Genomic DNA, 19702 nt, shown 5'->3' on the forward strand with positions numbered 1-19702 from the left:
CGTTACATTTCATATTATAGCAATATGAAATACGTTTTTATATCCTTTTTGGAACACTTTGAAACTTTCCCAGGTGTTCAACTCAGCTGATCCTGTTTGTGAGGTATAATTTGACCTGCACAAACTTGTGGTCTCAAGATCAACATGGTGCTTTTTGTGGTAAGGGCAATTTGTTTTTGTTGTGCCATCAGCATTAACCACACAACCATAGGATTAACAATTTTATTATTAGGGCCAATGGCACGCATGATGTACGCGTTTCCCAGCAAAAATAGATGAGGAAAAGAACTGTTGATAGTCCTACTGACGCAATACTAGCAACATTCCATAAATTTGACACCTGTCACTATATTTCTACCAAAAAATAAATCAGAAATGAATTTACAATGACAAGAAATCCAACATTCAAGTAGCCTGCTAACGCTATGTAGTAAGCTAGAGCTGACAGTAGCAGTGAGGCAGCAGACACACAGCCGGTGCAGGCAGGACGTCAGTTGGGTTGGCCGACTCAGGGAACAGGCCTGAAATCAGGGCAACTCAGGAATAGGCTCAGGAACAGACGAGACATTGGCTGGGACTTCTAACACGGAACAGACAAGAAGTCAGCAGGGACCCTCAACAAAGGAATAGGGCATTGGTTATGGCACAAGGCAGGCTCTGGGTAGCTTGGCGGCCGAGACTCTGGGTCGCTTGGCATTGTAGGCTCTGTGGCCTTGGGCAGATGAGTCTCAATGGAGCTGGACAGCTGAGTCTCTGTGGGAAAACCCACGCTTCCTACCAGGGGCCCTGACCCCTACATATCTCCAGGCAAATGGTGAGACCCAAACAAAGGGGACTGCTCAAGGTTTTCAGGTTCAGGATCATATGGGGGCTAGCTGGCTCAGGGACAGGAGTAGACAGGAAGCTGGGGTGCAGATTGGAGACAAGCAGGTAGGAGGCGAGCCGACCTGGGCTGAAGGTTTCCCAACAGGGATGCATGCTGGATGCTAGCAGTCCAAGGGCCAGCTGACCGGAGTGCAAGCTGTAGGTTAGCTGACTCAAATCTGAACATTCAGAATTTTAGCAGACTGTGGAATAGACTGTTAGCTAACCAACTGGCTGGAGGCAGATTTTAACCAGTTTAGAGATTGTTTCCCCACATGCCAACCTTGGGGCAGCATCATTGTACATGTACTCCCTAGTACAGGCTGTTTTTCAGGGCCTATACCAGCATACAAGGGATTAAAATAAATCATGACTTCTTGAGGTAACTTCACAGTCTCTGCAGAACTAACAATACATGGCTAATGAGGGGGGCTAACAGTAAGTGACGATGACGACAGTGTAGTGAACAGGGAGTTTCATTTGGTGTTATTTTTTGATGTACTAGTCTTTAAAGTCATCAGACACAGCACTCTCTCAGAAGGCTGCACAGAGCTCAGCAGAAGACACTCATCTTTGGAATAACACGGAGGGTGTGGTGAAGTTCTGTATTCAGAGAAGCTTGACATTCTTCTTTATCGGTTGGTAATAAAAATCTAAATTTCTATTGACAGGTGTATTAGAGACTGATGTGTGTGTTTGCTTAGAAACTAGATGGCAGATAACTACTCACTGGTTGATGGTGAGTCACTGCTTGAAAAGATAAAAAAAGAGGTCATTATTGTGCAGATCCTGGTGATGATTTTTCTCTGCATTGACTTGTTGCTCATCATAACCTTTTTTAAAAAAGAGTGCTTTTACACAACAACACGTTACATCTTATTTGCTGTTACATTGCTGTCAGATAGTGTGTTGTTATTCTTCACTGATATCCTGCTACTCTTCACCTATTTTCGCTTTACCATGCAAGTTTGGTTGTGTATTATTATCTGTGTTTTTATGTTTTTGTGCACTTTACTCACACCAGTTACTCTGACAGCAATGAGCCTGGAGCGCTATGTGGCCATTTGCATGCCCCTGCGCCATGGAGAGTTGTGCTCCACACGCAGCACTGTGCACTGTATTCTCATCATCCATGGCATCAGCTTTGTGCCCTGCATTGTTATTTTCACCATGTTCTGTGCAACAGCATTTCTTAGTTTCTATAAACAATATCAGGTTTGTTCATTCGAATTGTTTAGTTTACATGTATGGCAGGATCATGTTAGGTCAGCTGTATATCAGTTCTACTTCTTGGTCATGTTTATGATCATTGTTGTCTCCTACATTAAAATAATGAAAGTGGCCAAAGCTGCATCAGGAGAGGATAAAAAGTCAACATGGAAAGGGCTCAGAACAGTGGTTCTTCATGGTTTCCAGCTGCTGCTGCTTCTCATCCAGCTGTGGTGCCCATTCATAGAGACTTGGCTACTTCAGATTAATTTAAGGTTGTTTTCTCCAATCCGGTACATTAATTACGTAATCTTCTTTCTTGCACCAAGATGTCTGAGTCCTCTTATTTATGGACTTAGAGATGAACTTTTTTCTCAGGCACTGAAAAAATATGCCTTCAGTGGCTTGTGTAAAAGAAATGTTATTTGACTAGACTAAGACTAATTATTTTCTGACAGAAATTCACATTGCAATCATTTATTTAAACTGTAATTTCATTAAAACATATTGGAAATAATTGTGTGTTTGTAAATCACATTCTAAATACTTAAATGGTAATTACTGTATTATTTTGGAACCAAGGCCTTCTTTTCCCATGTTTTTGGGTGTGAATGATTGAAAGGGAAAAATAAAATTGAAATGTTTTGCATATAACTCTGAATAATTGAAGAGTAGCTGTGGGAAGATGCTGGCAAAGGGAAGAGATGGAGGATCAATGGGACAAGCGTTTGTGACTCATTATTCCACAGAATGTGCAAAACGGCCCTTTCTGCAGGCAACTCAGCAATGTTTATTGGGTTACAAAGTGCATTTCCAAGATCTGGGTCTTCATATTGTATAGAGAATTCACCTTTAAGAGCAAGGTTTTTTTTATAGTTCATCTTGCTATTGTTCTAGAGATTCCAGGGTCTTCCGGATGAGTTTTGGGTTTATGCTTACTCACAATAAAAGAACCTGTCAAAACAAACATTAATTGCATGTTTCTACTCTCACAAAATAAATGTGAAAATGTTAATCACAAATTAAAATTTCATGCATGGCCCTGCAGTCCACTGCATTGCCCAGCAGAAACTATCATGACCTTTACATATTGGGTCTCATACAGATTAACATCTTTGGTGCTTCTGTTTCAGTGCTTCCTCCACATGTAACTGGGCCACTTTTATGTTTGTCCTCACTGTGATGGTTGCACGTCCAGACTCCTGGGAACACACAGATACAAAAATGCATTTTGTCAAATTGCTGAAATTGCTAATTTCCAAAAAAAAAAAAAAAATCACCAGAACCGGAACCTGGGGATTCAGATGCACTTCACTAAACATTAGCTGCTCAGGGAGCCACGGTCAAACCACACGAGACAGTTTTCTTGGATGTCATGGAAAACCTGAAGGCCCTCAGTGCCACTGTCACTGTCACAATTCCGACTGAGAGCAAACACTTGGCGACAGTGGCAAGGAAAAACTTCCTTTAAGAGGCACAAACCTCAGGCAGAACAGGGCTCCTGGTGGGTTTGGCTCATTGTGGCTCATTGTTTATTTCTAGTGTAGCTGATAGTATCCAGCTGCCCAATCCCCATTTCCATTTACCATAGCAACGAAATTCGAACCCAGACCCTCAAAGATAGGATAAGACACAGTCTCTGGCAGCGGCGCACCACCAGAGCAAGCAAGGCAAGCAGTGCTTGCCTAGTTAAAGCTAAGAATAGACAGAAATGAGAACAATACTGAAGTTGAAGCAACATTCCTCCTTCTCATATCAGCTTTGTCATATAAAGGATCTGATGCATGCTTGCATTCATCATGTAATTTGCTGCCCACTTGTTGTGGTAGCAGGGTATTGTCCCTGCAACCTAGCTTGCCTTCCACCCGTTGTATCTATTGTTTCTGTCATTTTCGTGGGTGTGACCGTGTCCGGTTGACAAAGGAGCTGGAGCTGGTGCAGGAAGGAGAAAGGTGAAAATGTCCAGGCAGAGAGCAGCAAGATGGAGGAGAAGAATCATGAGATTGGACAGGCCCTGAATTCATGAGAGATTTGATTTGCTACTATCTATATTAACTGAAAAGGTATGTTTTAGTCTGGTCTATATTTTCGTGGTCAGTGTAGTACACAGCTGAATTGTTAATTGATCAAATAGCATAATAAATATTTCCTGAAGCTAATGGTAAATACATGTGGATTACACAGCAGTCCTGTGATTATAATCAAAAATAATGAAAAAAAAATGGTGAATGTCTGTTATATCTGTTACCCTGTGTGAAGGATGCTGACAATATGGTCACATTAAAGTTATTGTTTCATAGTGCTATTTTGGGTTATTTGACGTTGTGTTGTGTGAGCTCGTCATGCATAGTCAGTGTGTTAGCTGCAGTAGATTCAGATCAGCATGCTGCCAGGAGCCGCCAGGAGCAACAGCAGAGAAGCTGAGTGATGTGCTGGTGTGGAAGGGGTCTGCAGAAAAAACATGTTTTACACAATTTTAAAAGACGTCTACCGAAACAATCCAGTATCCATTTCAAATGTACGCTTTCTTTAGAATCTTTTTAGCACTTTATCTCCCTGTCAAAACAAAGTGAAGTTGAACTCTTTCTGACTCACTCAGCTGACCTGTAGCTATGGTGTAATACAATGCATGCCATAGTTGCGCTTGTGCTTAGATATATGGTAGTTCAGTGGTTGAGAAAAATACACTTTACATTTCACAGCAATACTGCTAACTTCTTACTAAAATTGTGCATTAAGCGTTAAGAGGCAGCAGCAGCAAATAAATGAGCAAATCCCACTGATTTATCATCTCTGTCCAAGATCCACAGTAAGTTTGAGAAGTTTGAAACAGAATATCTTTACACAAGTAGAGCAGCTGCTTTCAGGAACAGCTCAGTGTGTATGCTGTGTACATAGCGGGTGAGAGAGAGGGTGAGATGAGGCTGGCAACTGGAGCAGAGAGTTTGCTAGTTAGTTTTCATTATACATCTGCGCAAGCATATATGCTGCAATATCATAGCTGATCTCACAACAGTAGAAGCTGAGTCAAGGAAGGCTTGGCAAACATGCTTTTGCTATAGCTAGTCACCCATCAAATATCCCAGGATTATCATCAATGTACATGTGTAAACCTGTAAGAAAAGCTGCTGTCCTCTCTGCTTGACAAGCCCACAGCCTTTGTGAACGGGACACGATCATGCCCACATAAATAAATATACACATACATACATAGAAGAATAAAGATTTGTTGTAGCAGATTTTGGCTTAAGAGGATCTTTCTGTTAGACCACTTGGTAATCATTCACCAATCACCATAAGGGGACACACTATAAAAAGTGGGTCACTCTCGTGTGCTCTTCCGTTCCTGCTGAGAGCATGCGCCTCGTTTCCGGCGCACCTTGCTTCCGCTTTGCCGCAGGTAGGAGAGAATCTCCATTATTGTTTGCAATTTGGCATGTCCTTGTTGCGAGGCTGCTTATATTGGTTGCTTATGACTTTATAGATCTCCTGGCTGTTGCTTCCCGTGTGCTGAGCAGTGACCTTTCTGCTGATCGCCGCTGGTAGGTTCCTCCCCAGTTTCATTGTGCTGCAAACTTCCTGCCGGTGGCATTTTACAAACATTTTCGCTTCAGGTAATGACTGGGGTATCAGACTAGCGCCTGCAGATTCCCTTGTCTTCCTGCGGGTGAGAGCTCACGCTGCCCGATTGGTATGTAGCCTACTCTGACATCAGTTCTCTATTTTATTTATCATTTCGGTTTAATTTGATTTGTATGCATTGTAGGAACTGGCCTGCTGTTGGCGTTCGCAGCCTAATTGGAGCGACAGCTGCTGTCGTGGCTCACACAGCAAGGACGCTGCTGCTTTGCCTCTGGCTGTTTTCCTCTTAGTAGTTTGGCCTGTAATCGTTTAATGTTTTTTTGTGTTTATTTTAACCTGGGCCCATTTTAAGTGTGAATGGTAAGAAATGTGATCGTGAGCAGGATTCTATTTGTGGTGTTCTGATTTATTTGTAATTTTGTATCTACGTTTCAGCCTGGTTGTTTATTTTTCTTTCTGTTTGTATTATTTGTGATTTATTATTTGTTCCAGTAATACAGCTGCCATCCAAGCAGCCTTATTCAGGTATGGTTTATGTTGTGTGAGTGCAGTCACACAGCTGTTTATTAACAAATAGTTTTGTGTAGTTGATTTTGTTATACATATGATTTGTAAGGTGGGATTACCCTTTCATTTCACTTTAATTTGTATATCGTTATATATGGTTTAAGTGCTGATTTATTAATTGAGTTGACTATTTAGCATTAATTAGTTTCTTGTTTTCTTAAGTTTATTTTCTTTAGTTTACTTTCATTTTTTTTTCCTTGGTTACACCACTGGCAGGAGGCCATTTTGAGAGCTGCTGATAACCAGTGTCAAGGTTTCAGCATTCGGCCACTGAATGGTTTATATTTTAGGTTGGAAGTTGTAATCCCCTAATTATGTTTTGTTTGTTTTAGGAGCTGGGCACCTGTGGTGGTGGGGCCCTCTTTTTGCAGTCTCCCGGTATTGACTTCACTTGTGTGGGTGTGTATGTGTGGCGAGTGGAGGGGTGGGAAAGGGTGTACCGACAACGCCACCTGGGGAGTTTCGCCCCAGGAGATAGTTTATGAGATGGATAGATGTTAGATGGTTAAATTTACTATACACAGGTCTACACAGGTGCGTATACCACGGGCAGAGACGTATTTAGAAAAGTAGAAAAATAGTTTATTTTACAACCAATTAAAATATCACTTGAACAATACTGGCTCGTAATTACGTACTGGGGCCACAGAGCAGAATGAACAGGGCTGTGGAGGCTACGGTGGCCCAAAATCAAATCAAGGGGGAGGAATAACTAACCAAAAACACCCGTGACACTGCAAACACACACACCCGCAAGGGGTTCGTGAAGAAAATACCACCACCAGGAATTGGGTCGCCGCCTGGCCCTCCGCACCTGTCCACAAAGACAAGAAAGCAAGTTATAAAACTGGCCTCCCAGTTAATCTGGCCCTTAATTGCTATCTAACACTCTTACACACACACACACACACACTACTTTAAGTAATTAAAAACAACGAAACAAACCATCAAACAAAGGTAAATAATGTTCCTTAAACAACAAACAATCAATAATGTTCAACAAATTAAACAAATGAATACAAAATAAATCTTTTCAAGGTTGATTAATGAACTAAACAGAATCCTTAAAATAGCAATAGGCCCTGACACAAGCTCTGCAAAGAGCCTTAGTACGTCGCTTCCCCACAGCTCAGAAGAGCTGAGGAGTCAAAACGGCTTCAGGGAGCCAAAACAGTCAGGGTGGACCAACGCAGCCAAAACAGCAGTGGGTCCAGGAAATGGTGGCTTTAATAGTTTCTGGGCCTCACCAGCAGGGCATTACAGAGCGCCGAGAGGTCTAGGACAACAGAGCAGGACAAAACAATCAGTCGGGAGCAGCATAACAGGCTGAAACGAGAGGCGGACAATGCCGACTTACCACGTGGAGACCGCGCCACAACGCCGACCGGCCCCCAGCAGGGCAGTTCAGCCCCGTGACTCCAGCAGTCCGCCACACTGTAGCAGAAACAGCCATATCACCAAACAGTCAACACGTGAGTGGGAGAGAAAGCAGCAGTGTGCGCCAATCCCCCTTACCCGTGCGCCGAAGGAGAGCGTGCGTCGTTCTGGCGCACGCCAAAGACGCACTGATGCTGGGCACGCTGCACTGCGCTGAAGGGCAGAGAGTGCGTTATTATGGCAAAACGCTGAAGACGCTCTGGTGCCAGCACGCCACACGGCTTCACCACGCCACTCCAGGCTACAGCCACCACCACGGACGAGCGGAACAGGAAGAGAGAGAGTGCGCCAGGTGTACCCAGGCCCCTATATATAAAGGTGCGCTCCCCGCCCACAAATCAGTGCCACAGGGTGACACAGCGCCCCACTGTGAGGAGGAGTAAGCCGTGCTCCGGCCACATCTACCCCCACCTTTTGAATCGTCGACCCGACGATGGACAAAATTTTAGTCAACACCACGGTCTAAACACAGCTGTTTGAGAATTAGACACGGGGTCTCTAGGTCGGTCAGCAGCATGGCCATGAAAGCCAGCCGACCGAGGAAGATGGTGGACATTTGGATGACTGCCAGCCGTAGGACGAGTGGTTCGACGCAAAGAGTGTTGGCTGGTACTGGGCTGGTCAGTTGGAGGTGGGGGAGGAGCTGGCAGTGATGAATCCACATGACCCACAGGTGTTACTGAGCTGGACGCAGCCTGGGGCGGTGTCACAGCCGGGCCAGAAAGAGCATCAGGGTTCACCACAAGCGGTGGCACAGTGGTTGATGGTACGGAGGGTTCAGACACTAGAACCCAAAGGTCACTGCTGGAGGAGTCATCAGCAGAGGCTACCAAAGGAGGCAAGATTGGTGAAGATGGCACCGGAGGCGGAACCACTACAGCCTCAGGATGGACCACCGCCTTCAGCATGTCTCGGTGCACAGTGCGTGTCCTATCCAGGTCATCCACAGGGGCCACGGTGTAGACTGCTCCCTCCCCAGCAGGAGCTCTCACCACTTGGTGGACCACGGAGCTCCAGAGGTCTTGGATCTTATGACGGCCTCTCACACCATGGTCCCTCAAGTACACCAAAGATGACACCCGGACATGTTGGTCGTGTCTCTCTCTGCGTCTGCCAGCTGCAGCCAACAGCCGCCCACGAGCACCCTCAAACGCAACTCGAAGTCTGGCTCGATGTTCAGCAACCCAGTCCTGTACCTCACCAGGCACTGGATCCTGAACACGGCCAAGGAGGAAGTCCACCGGAAGGCGAGGCTCCTGCCCAAACATCAAATAAAACGGTGACTCACCGGTGCTCTGATGTGGCGTAGTGTTATAGCAAAAGAGCACCTGTGGCAAACAAGAAGCCCAGTCCTGTTTCCGGGAAGCTGGCAAGGTACGCAAAAGATTGTGTAGGGTTTGATTAAATCTTTCGCATTGACCATTTCCCGCTGGATGGTAGGGAGTAGTACGGGACTTGGCAACACCGTACAGAGCGCGGAGCTGATAGATCAAAGAGCTCTCAAAACTCCTGCCTTGGTCCGAATGCAGGCGACTTGGGACACCAAACCTGTAGAACCATTCAGAAACCAAGACCTGGGCCACCATTGAGGCCCGTTGGTCCCGGGTGGGAACAGCCACTGTAAATTTACTGAACACATCGGTCAGAACTAAGACATTCTCCAGTCCATTGCGAGAGGGCTTGAGCAACGTAAAGTCGAGGGCCAAGATCTCGTTCGGCCGGGATGCAAGCAAGTGGCCCATATGACTATGTGGGACCTGCCCTGAGTCTTTGGAAACTTGGCAGCGCTCGCACCGCTGGACCCAGTTTTTGACATCCGAAGACATCCCTGGCCAGTAACAACGTTGCCGGACCAACTCAGTGGTCCTCTCTATGCCCTGGTGACCATGCTCCTGATGGAGCTGCTGCAGCGTTTCCTGCTTGAGCACAGCAGGCAAGACCAGTTGAAGAAACTCCTCGCCACCGTCAGGACGAAAGACCCAACGGAAGAGCACGCCATCTTCCTTGACCAGCCGGTCCCATTGGCGCAAAAGTACAATTGCTGGCTGGGAAAGCTGCCGCCTCTCAACTGAGGTGGGAGGGGACCCACGATTCCAAAAAAACAACACTTCCCTCAGCAAAGGATCATCCTCCTGCATACGGTGGAGATCAGATGCAGAGTGGGATGGAAGATTGGAGATCAAAGACTGAATGGCAGACACGACAGGACCTGACTGTGCACTTTGCTGAATGCTGCTGGGGACCACGGTCCCAGGCAAAAATGGAGGAGCAACATGGGGAACAGGCACATACTGTCGTGACAGTGCGTCTGCGTTCCGGTTGCTGCGCCCAGAACGATATTTGATTTCAAGATCGAAGACAGCAAGCTCAGCAGCCCACCTATGCTCTGCAGCTCCCAGTTTGGCGGACTGAAGGTGGCTCAATGGGTTGTTGTCTGTGTACACGACACATTTGTGCCCCAACAAGTACTCCCGGAACTTCTCCGTCACGGCCCACTTGAGCGCAAGAAACTCTAGCTTCATTGAGCTGTAGTTGGACATGTTGCGCTCAGTGGGCCGGAGACCCCGGCTGGCGTAAGCCACCGGCCTCACACCACTGTCCGTCTCCTGCGAAAGGACCGCACCTAGCCCACTGTGGCTGGCATCAGTCTCCAGGATAAAGGGACATGCAAAGTCTGCATAGGCCAGTACTGGGGCGGAGACCAGTTTGGTCTTCAGAGCACTGAAGCTCTCCTCACACTGAGATGTCCACGCAGCCCCCAGTGCCTGGGCTGACCCCTTTCGTGACTTGGTACCAGCAAGATTGGCTACCAGCTGATGCAAGGGCTTGGCCAGCTTGGCAAAGCCATCAACAAAGCGCCGATAGTAGCTAGCGAAACCCAAGAAGGAACGCAACTCTGAGATGTGCTGAGGGCGCTGCCAACTAGCCACAGCCTCAATTTTCTCAGGGTCTGTAGCCACTCCTTGGCTTGAGATGACATGGCCCAAGTATGACACTTGTTGTTGGAAAAACGCGCACTTCTCTGCTTTGGCTTTGAGGCCCTCTCTCTGAAGCCGCCCGAGCACCATTTCCAGCCGTTGCAGATGTTGCTCAACAGAAGATGAAAAGATGATAATGTCGTCGAGGTAAAGCAGCAGGGACTGACCCTGCTGATTGCCGAACATCCGCTGCATCAGCCGCTGGAATGTGCTCGGGGCGTTACTGAGGCCAAAGGGCATCCGGTTGAACTCAAAGAGACCAAAGGGAGTGCAAAAGGCGGTCTTGGAGCGGTCCTGCTCAGCCACTGGCACCTGATTGTACCCGCTGGCCAGATCAAGGGTAGAAAACCAGCGGGCTCCGGAAAGTGCATCCAAGCGTTCCTCGATACGAGGGAGGGATGCGGCGATACCTCTGCCGGACAGGGACATCATCGAGCAGAGGTATATCATGTGAGATGAGATTGGTGCACCCCAAATCTCTCTCACTAGCCGCAAAGACTGAGTCATACCTGTCCAGCAGAGACCTCACGCTAGCCTGTTCCTGCTCAGTTAGGGCCGATAGATCCAATGACCCGATCCGATCGAGAACTGAGGGGGTGGCTGTCTGGGAAGACACCGTAGCCACGGTTGACCCCACCTCAGTAACCCCTGCAGGCAAGCTGACGACCTGAGCAGCATTCAAGACACCAAGATTAGTCCTGGGGTAAAGAAGGACCTCCGCTTCTCCAACGTTCACAACTGGAACACACACAGTACCACGAACAACCTTTACCATGCATGGGGATGCCAACAGCCCAGCTGGCAACCCAGACTCAGGAGGCTCAAAAAGGACACTCTGAGTGGCAAACTGTTCTGAGCAGGTACCAGTGACCAGCTTCATCGTACCCCCGGGTATACGCACCACCCGCTTGCCTCGGACCTTTACGGCACCAGCGAGGCTCGAGATAACCTGGTCTGAAGATTGATGACACTGCTGGAGAGCAGCCACGACCGAGCCGGGCGCCCCTGACACAGAGGGTGACTCAAACAAGGAAGATCCGAACATACCAAAGAGCTCTTGATAACATCTGCGGATTACGTTCATACCCAGGATTCCAGGGACAGAAGATGAAGCTCCAGGGGGGTCTTTCACCACAAGAATCCCACAGCCGGGCACCACCTTGCCACACAGTTCCACATCAAGCTCCAAGTAACCAATGTACGGAATGGCTAGGCCATTAGCTGCACGCAGCTGTAGCCACTGACAGGAGCGAAGGCGGTCATGGCCCCAAGGTTCAAACTGGGCCAAAAAGAGACTTTCAGTAATGGTGGATACCATGGAACCAGTATCCACCAAGCACTCTACACTAATCTCCCCAATAGACACATTAACGTTTGGGCAAGGAGCAATCAGCTCGGTTGCCGCACCTGGCTGTGAGCCTGTGGACTCCCCAACTGAGCTGTGGCTCGGCAGCTCAGCGGGCTTCAGTTTCCCGACTGCTGGACAGAACGAGAAGACGTGACAGTATGTGGGTGAAAAGTAGTGCCAGAGTTAACACGCCTGCGGGGAGGAACCCGCTCACCATCACACTCACGGGCAAAATGGCCAGGTTGTTGACATCTCCTGCAGATGACAGGACCAGAACGGGACACGGGACCCGACGAAGGAGGGGCCTGCAGAGAAGCTACTGTTTTGACAAGCTGGGTCAGCTGCTCCTGCTGACGCTTCAAGAGATCCATCACTGCTCCCAATCCTGGCTCTTGGGGAGTGACCGGAGGGGCTTGATGAAGACGGCTCTGCACTCCATATTGGAGGCCATAAGCTGTTGGCAGCGAAGAGCTGCGACCCCTAGTGCCACCTGGAAGACCTTCCCTCTCCCATCTAATTGCCTCAGTCCGCAGGGCCAACAGGGTGATGGTGGGCTGGCGACGGACTAACTGCTTAAGCTCCCGACGGAGGGAGCAGTCAAGGACATGCTCAATGAACTGATCTCTAAGAAGAACATCAGCATTGGGCACTCCCTCAGGTGCCTGTCGCTCAACCTGTGCCATTAAAGCCATAAGAGCTAATGAGAATTCCTGCAGTGTTTCGCCTTCCTGTTGATGCCGAGAAAAGAAGTCCTGCTGTAGGGTGACATAAGACTGGCTACAACCATAGAACTCCTTTAAGATGGCAAGAATACGAGCTGGATCTCTCTGTTCCTCAGAAGAGCGAAACTTGATCTCTTCCTTCGCCTCTCCCTCTAAATGATCAAAGATGAACAATGCCTGTTCTGCCACAGGAAGGTGCCGAGCACGCACACATGCCTGAACCTCCTCTGTCCACTCAACAATACCTATGCCTGACCTACCATTAAACATAGGACACTTACGGTCTCTCGGAATCACCACCAACCGTTCTGCGACAGCAGCTGTGACACCAGCAGCAGGGGCACGACCACTTGGGCCAGAGGAGGCCGAAGCGGCCCCACCGGAGCCCCCCGGGGAAGCAGCACGCTCCTGACGGAGTCGCTCGTTGTCCGCCTTAAGCTGCGACACCAACTCCCTGAGCTGCTGCATCTCCTCCTCCATGTTGCCTGAAAGAAGCTACTCAAGATAGCATTAAACTCGAACACTGGACTGAACACTGCTGTTTTGGCTCTAATGCTGTGCAAATACTGGCTCTCAGTGAAAACAAAAAAAAGAAAAGAAAATAAATCCAAATGACAAAAAAAATTATACGTCTCTGCCCCTTTAACTGTGGTATCCTGCCGACAACGCCAAGATTGTGGCGAGTGGAGGGGTGGGAAAGGGTGTACCGACAACGCCACCTGGGGAGTTTCGCCCCAGGAGATAGTTTATGAGATGGATAGATGTTAGATGGTTAAATTTACTATACACAGGTCTACACAGGTGCGTATACCACGGGCAGAGACGTATTTAGAAAAGTAGAAAAATAGTTTATTTTACAACCAATTAAAATATCACTTGAACAATACTGGCTCGTAATTACGTACTGGGGCCACAGAGCAGAATGAACAGGGCTGTGGAGGCTACGGTGGCCCAAAATCAAATCAAGGGGGAGGAATAACTAACCAAAAACACCCGTGACACTGCAAACACACACACCTGCAAGGGGTTCGTGAAGAAAATACCACCACCAGGAATTGGGTCGCCGCCTGGCCCTCCGCACCTGTCCACAAAGACAAGAAAGCAAGTTATAAAACTGGCCTCCCAGTTAATCTGGCCCTTAACTGCTATCTAACACTCTTACACACACACACACACACACACACACACACACACACACTAAGTAATTAAAAACAATGAAACAAACCATCAAACAAAGGTAAATAATGTTCCTTAAACAACAAACAATCAATAATGTTCAACAAACTAAACAAATGAATACAAAATAAATCTTTTCAAGGTTGATTAATGAACTAAACAGAATCCTTAAAATAGCAATAGGCCCTGACACAAGCTCTGCAAAGAGCCTTAGTACATCGCTTCCCCACAGCTCAGAAGAGCTGAGGAGTCAAAACGGCTTCAGGGAGCCAAAACAGTCAGGGTGGACCAACGCAGCCAAAACAGCAGTGGGTCCAGGAAATAGTGGCTTTAATAGTTTCTGGGCCTCACCAGCAGGGCAATACAGAGCGCCGAGAGGTCTAGGACAACAGAGCAGGACAAAACAATCAGTCGGGAGCAGCATAACAGGCTGAAACGAGAGGCGGACAACGCCGACTTACCACGTGGAGACCGCGCCACAACGCCGACCGGCCCCCAGCAGGGCAGTTCAGCCCCGTGACTCCAGCAGTCCGCCACACTGTAGCAGAAACAGCCATATCACCAAACAGTCAACACGTGAGTGGGAGAGAAAGCAGCAGTGTGCGCCAATGCCCCTTACCCGTGCGCCGAAGGAGAGCGTGCGTCGTTCTGGCGCACGCCAAAGACGCACTGATGCTGGGCACGCTGCACTGCGCTGAAGGGCAGAGCATGCGTTACTATGGCAAAACGCTGAAGACGCTCTGGTGCCAGCACGCCACACAGCTTCACCACGCCACTCCAGGCTACAGCCACCACCACGGACGAGCGGAACAGGAAGAGAGAGAGTGCGCCAGGTGTACCCAGGCCCCTATATATAAAGGTGCGCTCCCCGCCCACAAATCAGTGCCACAGGGTGACACAGCACCCCACTGTGAGGAGGAGTAAGCCGTGCTCCGGCCACATATGCACGTGTGCTTTCGGGTGACTTCTCCTGGGATCCTTCTTCCGTGTACCTACCCTGCCACTAATAAGCTCCTAAGCTCCAGTTGCTTTCAGTTACCCTGCAACTGAGTGAATTGTGTTTGGTATGTAGCCTACTCTGACATCAGTTTTCTATTTTATTTATCATTTCGGTTTAATTTGATTTGTATGCATTGTAGGAACTGGCCTGCTGTTGGCGTTCGCAGCCTAATTGGAGCGACAGCTGCTGTCGTGGCGCACACAGCAAGGACGCTGCTGCTTTGCGTCTGGCTGTTTTCCTCTTAGTAGTTTGGCCTGTAATCGTTTAATGTTTTTTTGTGTTTATTTTAACCTGGGCCCGTTTTAAGTGTGAATGGTAAGAAATGTGATCGTGAGCAGGATTCTATTTGCGATGTTCTGATTTATTTGTAATTTTGTATCTACGTTTCAGCCTGGTTGTTTATTTTTCTTTCTGTTTGTATTATTTGTGATTTATTATTTGTTCCAGTAATACAGCTGCCATCCAAGCAGCCTTATTCAGGTATGGTTTATGTTGTGTGAGTGCAGTCACACAGCTGTTTATTAACAAATAGTTTTGTGTAGTTGATTTTGTTATACATATGATTTGTAAGGTGGGATTACCCTTTCATTTCACTTTAATTTGTATATCGTTATATATGGTTTAAGTGCTGATTTATTAATTGAGTTGACTATTTAGCATTAATTAGTTTCTTGTTTTCTTAAGTTTATTTTCTTTAGTTTACTTTCATTTTTTTTCCCTTGCTTACACCACTGGCAGGAGGCCATTTTGAGAGCTGCTGATAACCAGTGTCAAGGTTTCAGCATTCGGCCACTGAATGGTTTATATTTTAGGTTGGAAGTTGTAATCCCCTAATTATGTTTTGTTTGTTTTAGGAGCTGGGCACCTGTGGTGGTGGGGCCCTCTTTTTGCAGTCTCCCGGTATTGACTTCACTTGTGTGGGTGTGTATGCACGTGTGCTTTCGGGTGACTTCTCCTGGGATCCTTCTTCCGTGGACCTACCCTGCCACTAATAAGCCCCTAAGCTCCAGTTGCTTTCAGTTACCCTGCAACTGAGTGAATTGTGTTTTAATGATCATCCTTATGTTACTAAATTGTTAATAAATATTATTGATGGATGGAACCATGTCTCTGGCCTCCTGAGTATAACGAACCTGTATGCCTTTTTGAAATATCTGGTATCAGTTGAGGGTTCGCAATTCCTTGGGTGAAATTCCCAGGGTGACGTTGTCGGATTACAGTATTTGTTGTAATGTATAAAACCTAGAGGTGTGTGTCCTCCTCCCCCTAGCACTCGCGTCACCACACATACATACATACACAAAAATAAAGTCCCATTGTTACGAAATGGAGATTCTGGTAGTTTACTCCAATTTTGCCTGTGTCTATTTGGAGCTGACCATTTGACCCATGGTCTGATTGTACATCTCTTTGTTGTGCTAAAAACCGTCTGTTTGTGAAAGAAGTATCCTTTGTCACTGTTTCCTATCAATTTGACAGCTTGATGGTGGGGAGAGTAAGAAAGGTGACATTCTTGGGTCCGTAACTCTACTTGTCCTCTCTATGAACCTCTTTAATGGCTTGTAACTAATGCCAGGCCTGGTATGTCCGTTACATTTCATATTATAGCAATATGAAATACGTTTTTATATCCTTTTTGGAACACTTTGAAACTTTCCCAGGTGTTCAACTCAGCTGATCCTGTTTGTGAGGTATAATTTGACCTGCACAAACTTGTGGTCTCAAGATCAACATGGTGCTTTTTGTGGTAAGGGCAATTTGTTTTTGTTGTGCCATCAGCATTAACCACACAACCATAGGATTAACAATTTATAATTAGGGCCAATGGCACGCATGATGTACGCGTTTCCCAGCAAAAATAGACGAGGAAAAGAACTGTTGATAGTCCTACTGACGCAATACTAGCAACATTCCATAAATTTGACACCTGTCACTATATTTCTACCAAAAAATAAATCAGAAATGAATTTACAATGACAAGAAATCCAACATTCAAGTAGCCTGCTAACTCTATGTAGTAAGCTAGAGCTGACAGTAGCAGTGAGGCAGCAGACACACAGCCGGTGCAGGCAGGACGTCAGTTGGGTTGGCCGACTCAGGGAACAGGCCTGAAATCAGGGCAACTCAGGAATAGGCTCAGGAACAGACGAGACATTGGCTGGGACTTCTAACACGGAACAGACAAGAAGTCAGCAGGGACCCTCAACAAAGGAATAGGGCATTGGTTATGGCACAAGGCAGGCTCTGGGTAGCTTGGCGGCCGAGACTCTGGGTCGCTTGGCATTGTAGGCTCTGTGGCCTTGGGCAGATGAGTCTCAATGGAGCTGGACAGCTGAGTCTCTGTGGGAAAACCCACGCTTCCTACCAGGGGCCCTGACCCCTACATATCTCCAGGCAAATGGTGAGACCCAAAGAAAGGGGACTGCTCAAGGTTTTCAGGTTCAGGATCATATGGGGGCTAGCCGGCTCAGGGACAGGAGTAGACAGGAAGCTGGGGTGCAGATTGGAGACAAGCAGGTAGGAGGCGAGCCGACCTGGGCTGAAGGTTTCCCAACAGGGATGCATGCTGGATGCTAGCAGTCCAAGGGCCAGCTGACCGGAGTGCAAGCTGTAGGTTAGCTGACTCAAATCTGAACATTCAGAATTTTAGCAGACTGTGGAATAGACTGTTAGCTAACCAACTGGCTGGAGGCAGATTTTAACCAGTTTAGAGATTGTTTCCCCACATGCCAACCTTGGGGCAGCATCATTGTACATGTACTCCCTAGTACAGGCTGTTTTTCAGGGCCTATACCAGCATACAAGGGATTAAAATAAATCATGACTTCTTGAGGTAACTTCACAGTCTCTGCAGAACTAACAATACATGGCTAATGAGGGGGGCTAACAGTAAGTGACGATGACGACAGTGTAGTGAACAGGGAGTTTCATTTGGTGTTATTTTTTGATGTACTAGTCTTTAAAGTCATCAGACACAGCACTCTCTCAGAAGGCTGCACAGAGCTCAGCAGAAGACACTCATCTTTGGAATAACACGGAGGGTGTGGTGAAGTTCTGTATTCAGAGAAGCTTGACATTCTTCTTTATCGGTTGGTAATAAAAATCTAAATTTCTATTGACAGGTGTATTAGAGACTGATGTGTGTGTTTGCTTAGAAACTAGATGGCAGATAACTACTCACTGGTTGATGGTGAGTCACTGCTTCAAAGGATAAAAAATGAGGTCATTATTGTGCAGATCCTGGTGATGATTTTTCTCTGCATTGACTTGTTGCTCATCATAACCTTTTTTAAAAAAGAGTGCTTTTACACAACAACACGTTACATCTTATTTGCTGTTACATTGCTGTCAGATAGTGTGTTGTTATTCTTCTCTGATATCCTGCTCCTTTTGAGCTATTTTCACTTTACCATGCAAGTTTGGTTGTGTATTATTATCTGTGTTTTTATGTTTTTGTGCACTTTACTCACACCAGTTACTCTGACAGCAATGAGCCTGGAGCGCTATGTGGCCATTTGCATGCCCCTGCGCCATGGAGAGTTGTGCTCCACACGCAGCACTGTGCACTGTATTCTCATCATCCATGGCATCAGCTTTGTGCCCTGCATTGTTATTTTCACCATGTTCTGTGCAACAGCATTTCTTAGTTTCTATAAACAATATCAGGTTTGTTCATTCGAATTGTTTAGTTTACATGTATGGCAGGATCATGTTAGGTCAGCTGTATATCAGTTCTACTTCTTGGTCATGTTTATGATCATTGTTGTCTCCTACATTAAAATAATGAAAGTGGCCAAAGTTGCATCAGGAGAGGATAAAAAGTCAACATGGAAAGGGCTCAGAACAGTGGTTCTTCATGGTTTCCAGCTGCTGCTGCTTCTCATCCAGCTGTGGTGCCCATTCATAGAGACTTGGCTACTTCAGATTAATTTAAGGTTGTTTTCTCCAATCCGGTACATTAATTACGTAATCTTCTTTCTTGCACCAAGATGTCTGAGTCCTCTTATTTATGGACTTAGAGATGAACTTTTTTCTCAGGCACTGAAAAAATATGCCTTCAGTGGCTTGTGTAAAAGAAATGTTATTTGACTAGACTAAGACTAATTATTTTCTGACAGAAATTCACATTGCAATAATTTATTTAAACTGTAATTTCATTAAAACATATTGGAAATAATTGTGTGTTTGTAAATCACATTCTAAATACTTAAATGGTAATTACTGTATTATTTTGGAACCAAGGCCTTCTTTTCCCATGTTTTTGGGTCTGAATGATTGAAAGGGAAAAATAAAATTGAAATGTTTTGCATATAACTCTGAATAATTGAAGAGTAGCTGTGGGAAGATGCTGGCAAAGGGAAGAGATGGAGGATCTATGGGACAAGCGTTTGTGACTCATTATTCCACAGAATGTGCAAAACGGCCCTTTCTGCAGGCAACTCAGCAATGTTTATTGGGTTACAAAGTGCATTTCCAAGATCTGGGTCTTCATATTGTATAGAGAATTCACCTTTAAGAGCAAGTTTTTTTTATAGTTCATCTTGCAATTGTTCTATAGATTCCAAGGTCTTCCGGATGAGTTTTGGGTTTATGCTTACTCACAATAAAAGAACCTGTCAAAACAAACATTAATTGCATGTTTCTACTCTCACAAAATAAATGTGAAAATGTTAATCACAAATTAAAATTCAAGCATGGCCCTGCAGTCCACTGCATTGCCCAGCAGAAACTATCATGACCTTTACATATTGGGTCTCATACAGATTAACATCTTTGGTGCTTCTGTTTCAGTGCTTCCTCCACATGTAACTGGGCCACT

The 19702-nt window shown here is 46.3% G+C and overlaps 3 protein-coding genes across 4 annotated transcripts; 2 read left to right on the forward strand and 1 right to left on the reverse strand.

Annotated features, from left to right (window-relative positions):
- Positions 1-444: 444 nt before the first annotated feature.
- Positions 445-2973, forward strand: LOC139632019 (odorant receptor 131-2-like). Its single transcript, XM_071496735.1, has one exon. It carries the CDS (start codon positions 1576-1578, stop codon positions 2500-2502), a length of 927 nt encoding a protein of 308 aa, XP_071352836.1. The 5' UTR covers positions 445-1575; the 3' UTR covers positions 2503-2973.
- Positions 2974-6788: 3815 nt separating this feature from the next.
- LOC139632417 (uncharacterized) lies at positions 6789-17448 on the reverse strand. Its single transcript, XM_071497335.1, has 7 exons — positions 17249-17448; positions 14503-14730; positions 14345-14421; positions 14235-14263; positions 13725-13788; positions 12989-13192; positions 6789-7036 (listed from the first exon to the last, which is right to left on the reverse strand). The coding sequence occupies exons 1-7, from the start codon at positions 17446-17448 to the stop codon at positions 6918-6920; spliced, it is 921 nt and encodes a 306-aa protein (XP_071353436.1). The 3' UTR covers positions 6789-6917.
- On the forward strand, positions 14725-19011 carry LOC139632193 (odorant receptor 131-2-like). 2 transcript variants are annotated; one of them, XM_071497008.1, is made up of 2 exons: positions 14725-15198; positions 15738-19011. In XM_071497008.1, the coding sequence occupies exon 2, from the start codon at positions 18046-18048 to the stop codon at positions 18970-18972; it is 927 nt and encodes a 308-aa protein (XP_071353109.1). In that variant the 5' UTR covers positions 14725-15198; positions 15738-18045; the 3' UTR covers positions 18973-19011. The 2 variants fall into 2 exon arrangements, with proteins under 2 accessions (XP_071353109.1, XP_071353110.1); XM_071497009.1 differs by having other exon boundaries at positions 14725-14947.
- The last annotated feature ends 691 nt before the right edge of the window (positions 19012-19702 follow it).

The sequence above is a fragment of the Trachinotus anak genome, unplaced genomic scaffold, assembly GCF_046630095.1.
Source record: "Trachinotus anak isolate AG129_WGS33_773 ecotype Australia unplaced genomic scaffold, CSIRO_AGI_Tana_v1 ptg000014l, whole genome shotgun sequence".
NCBI lineage: Eukaryota > Metazoa > Chordata > Actinopteri > Carangiformes > Carangidae > Trachinotus > Trachinotus anak.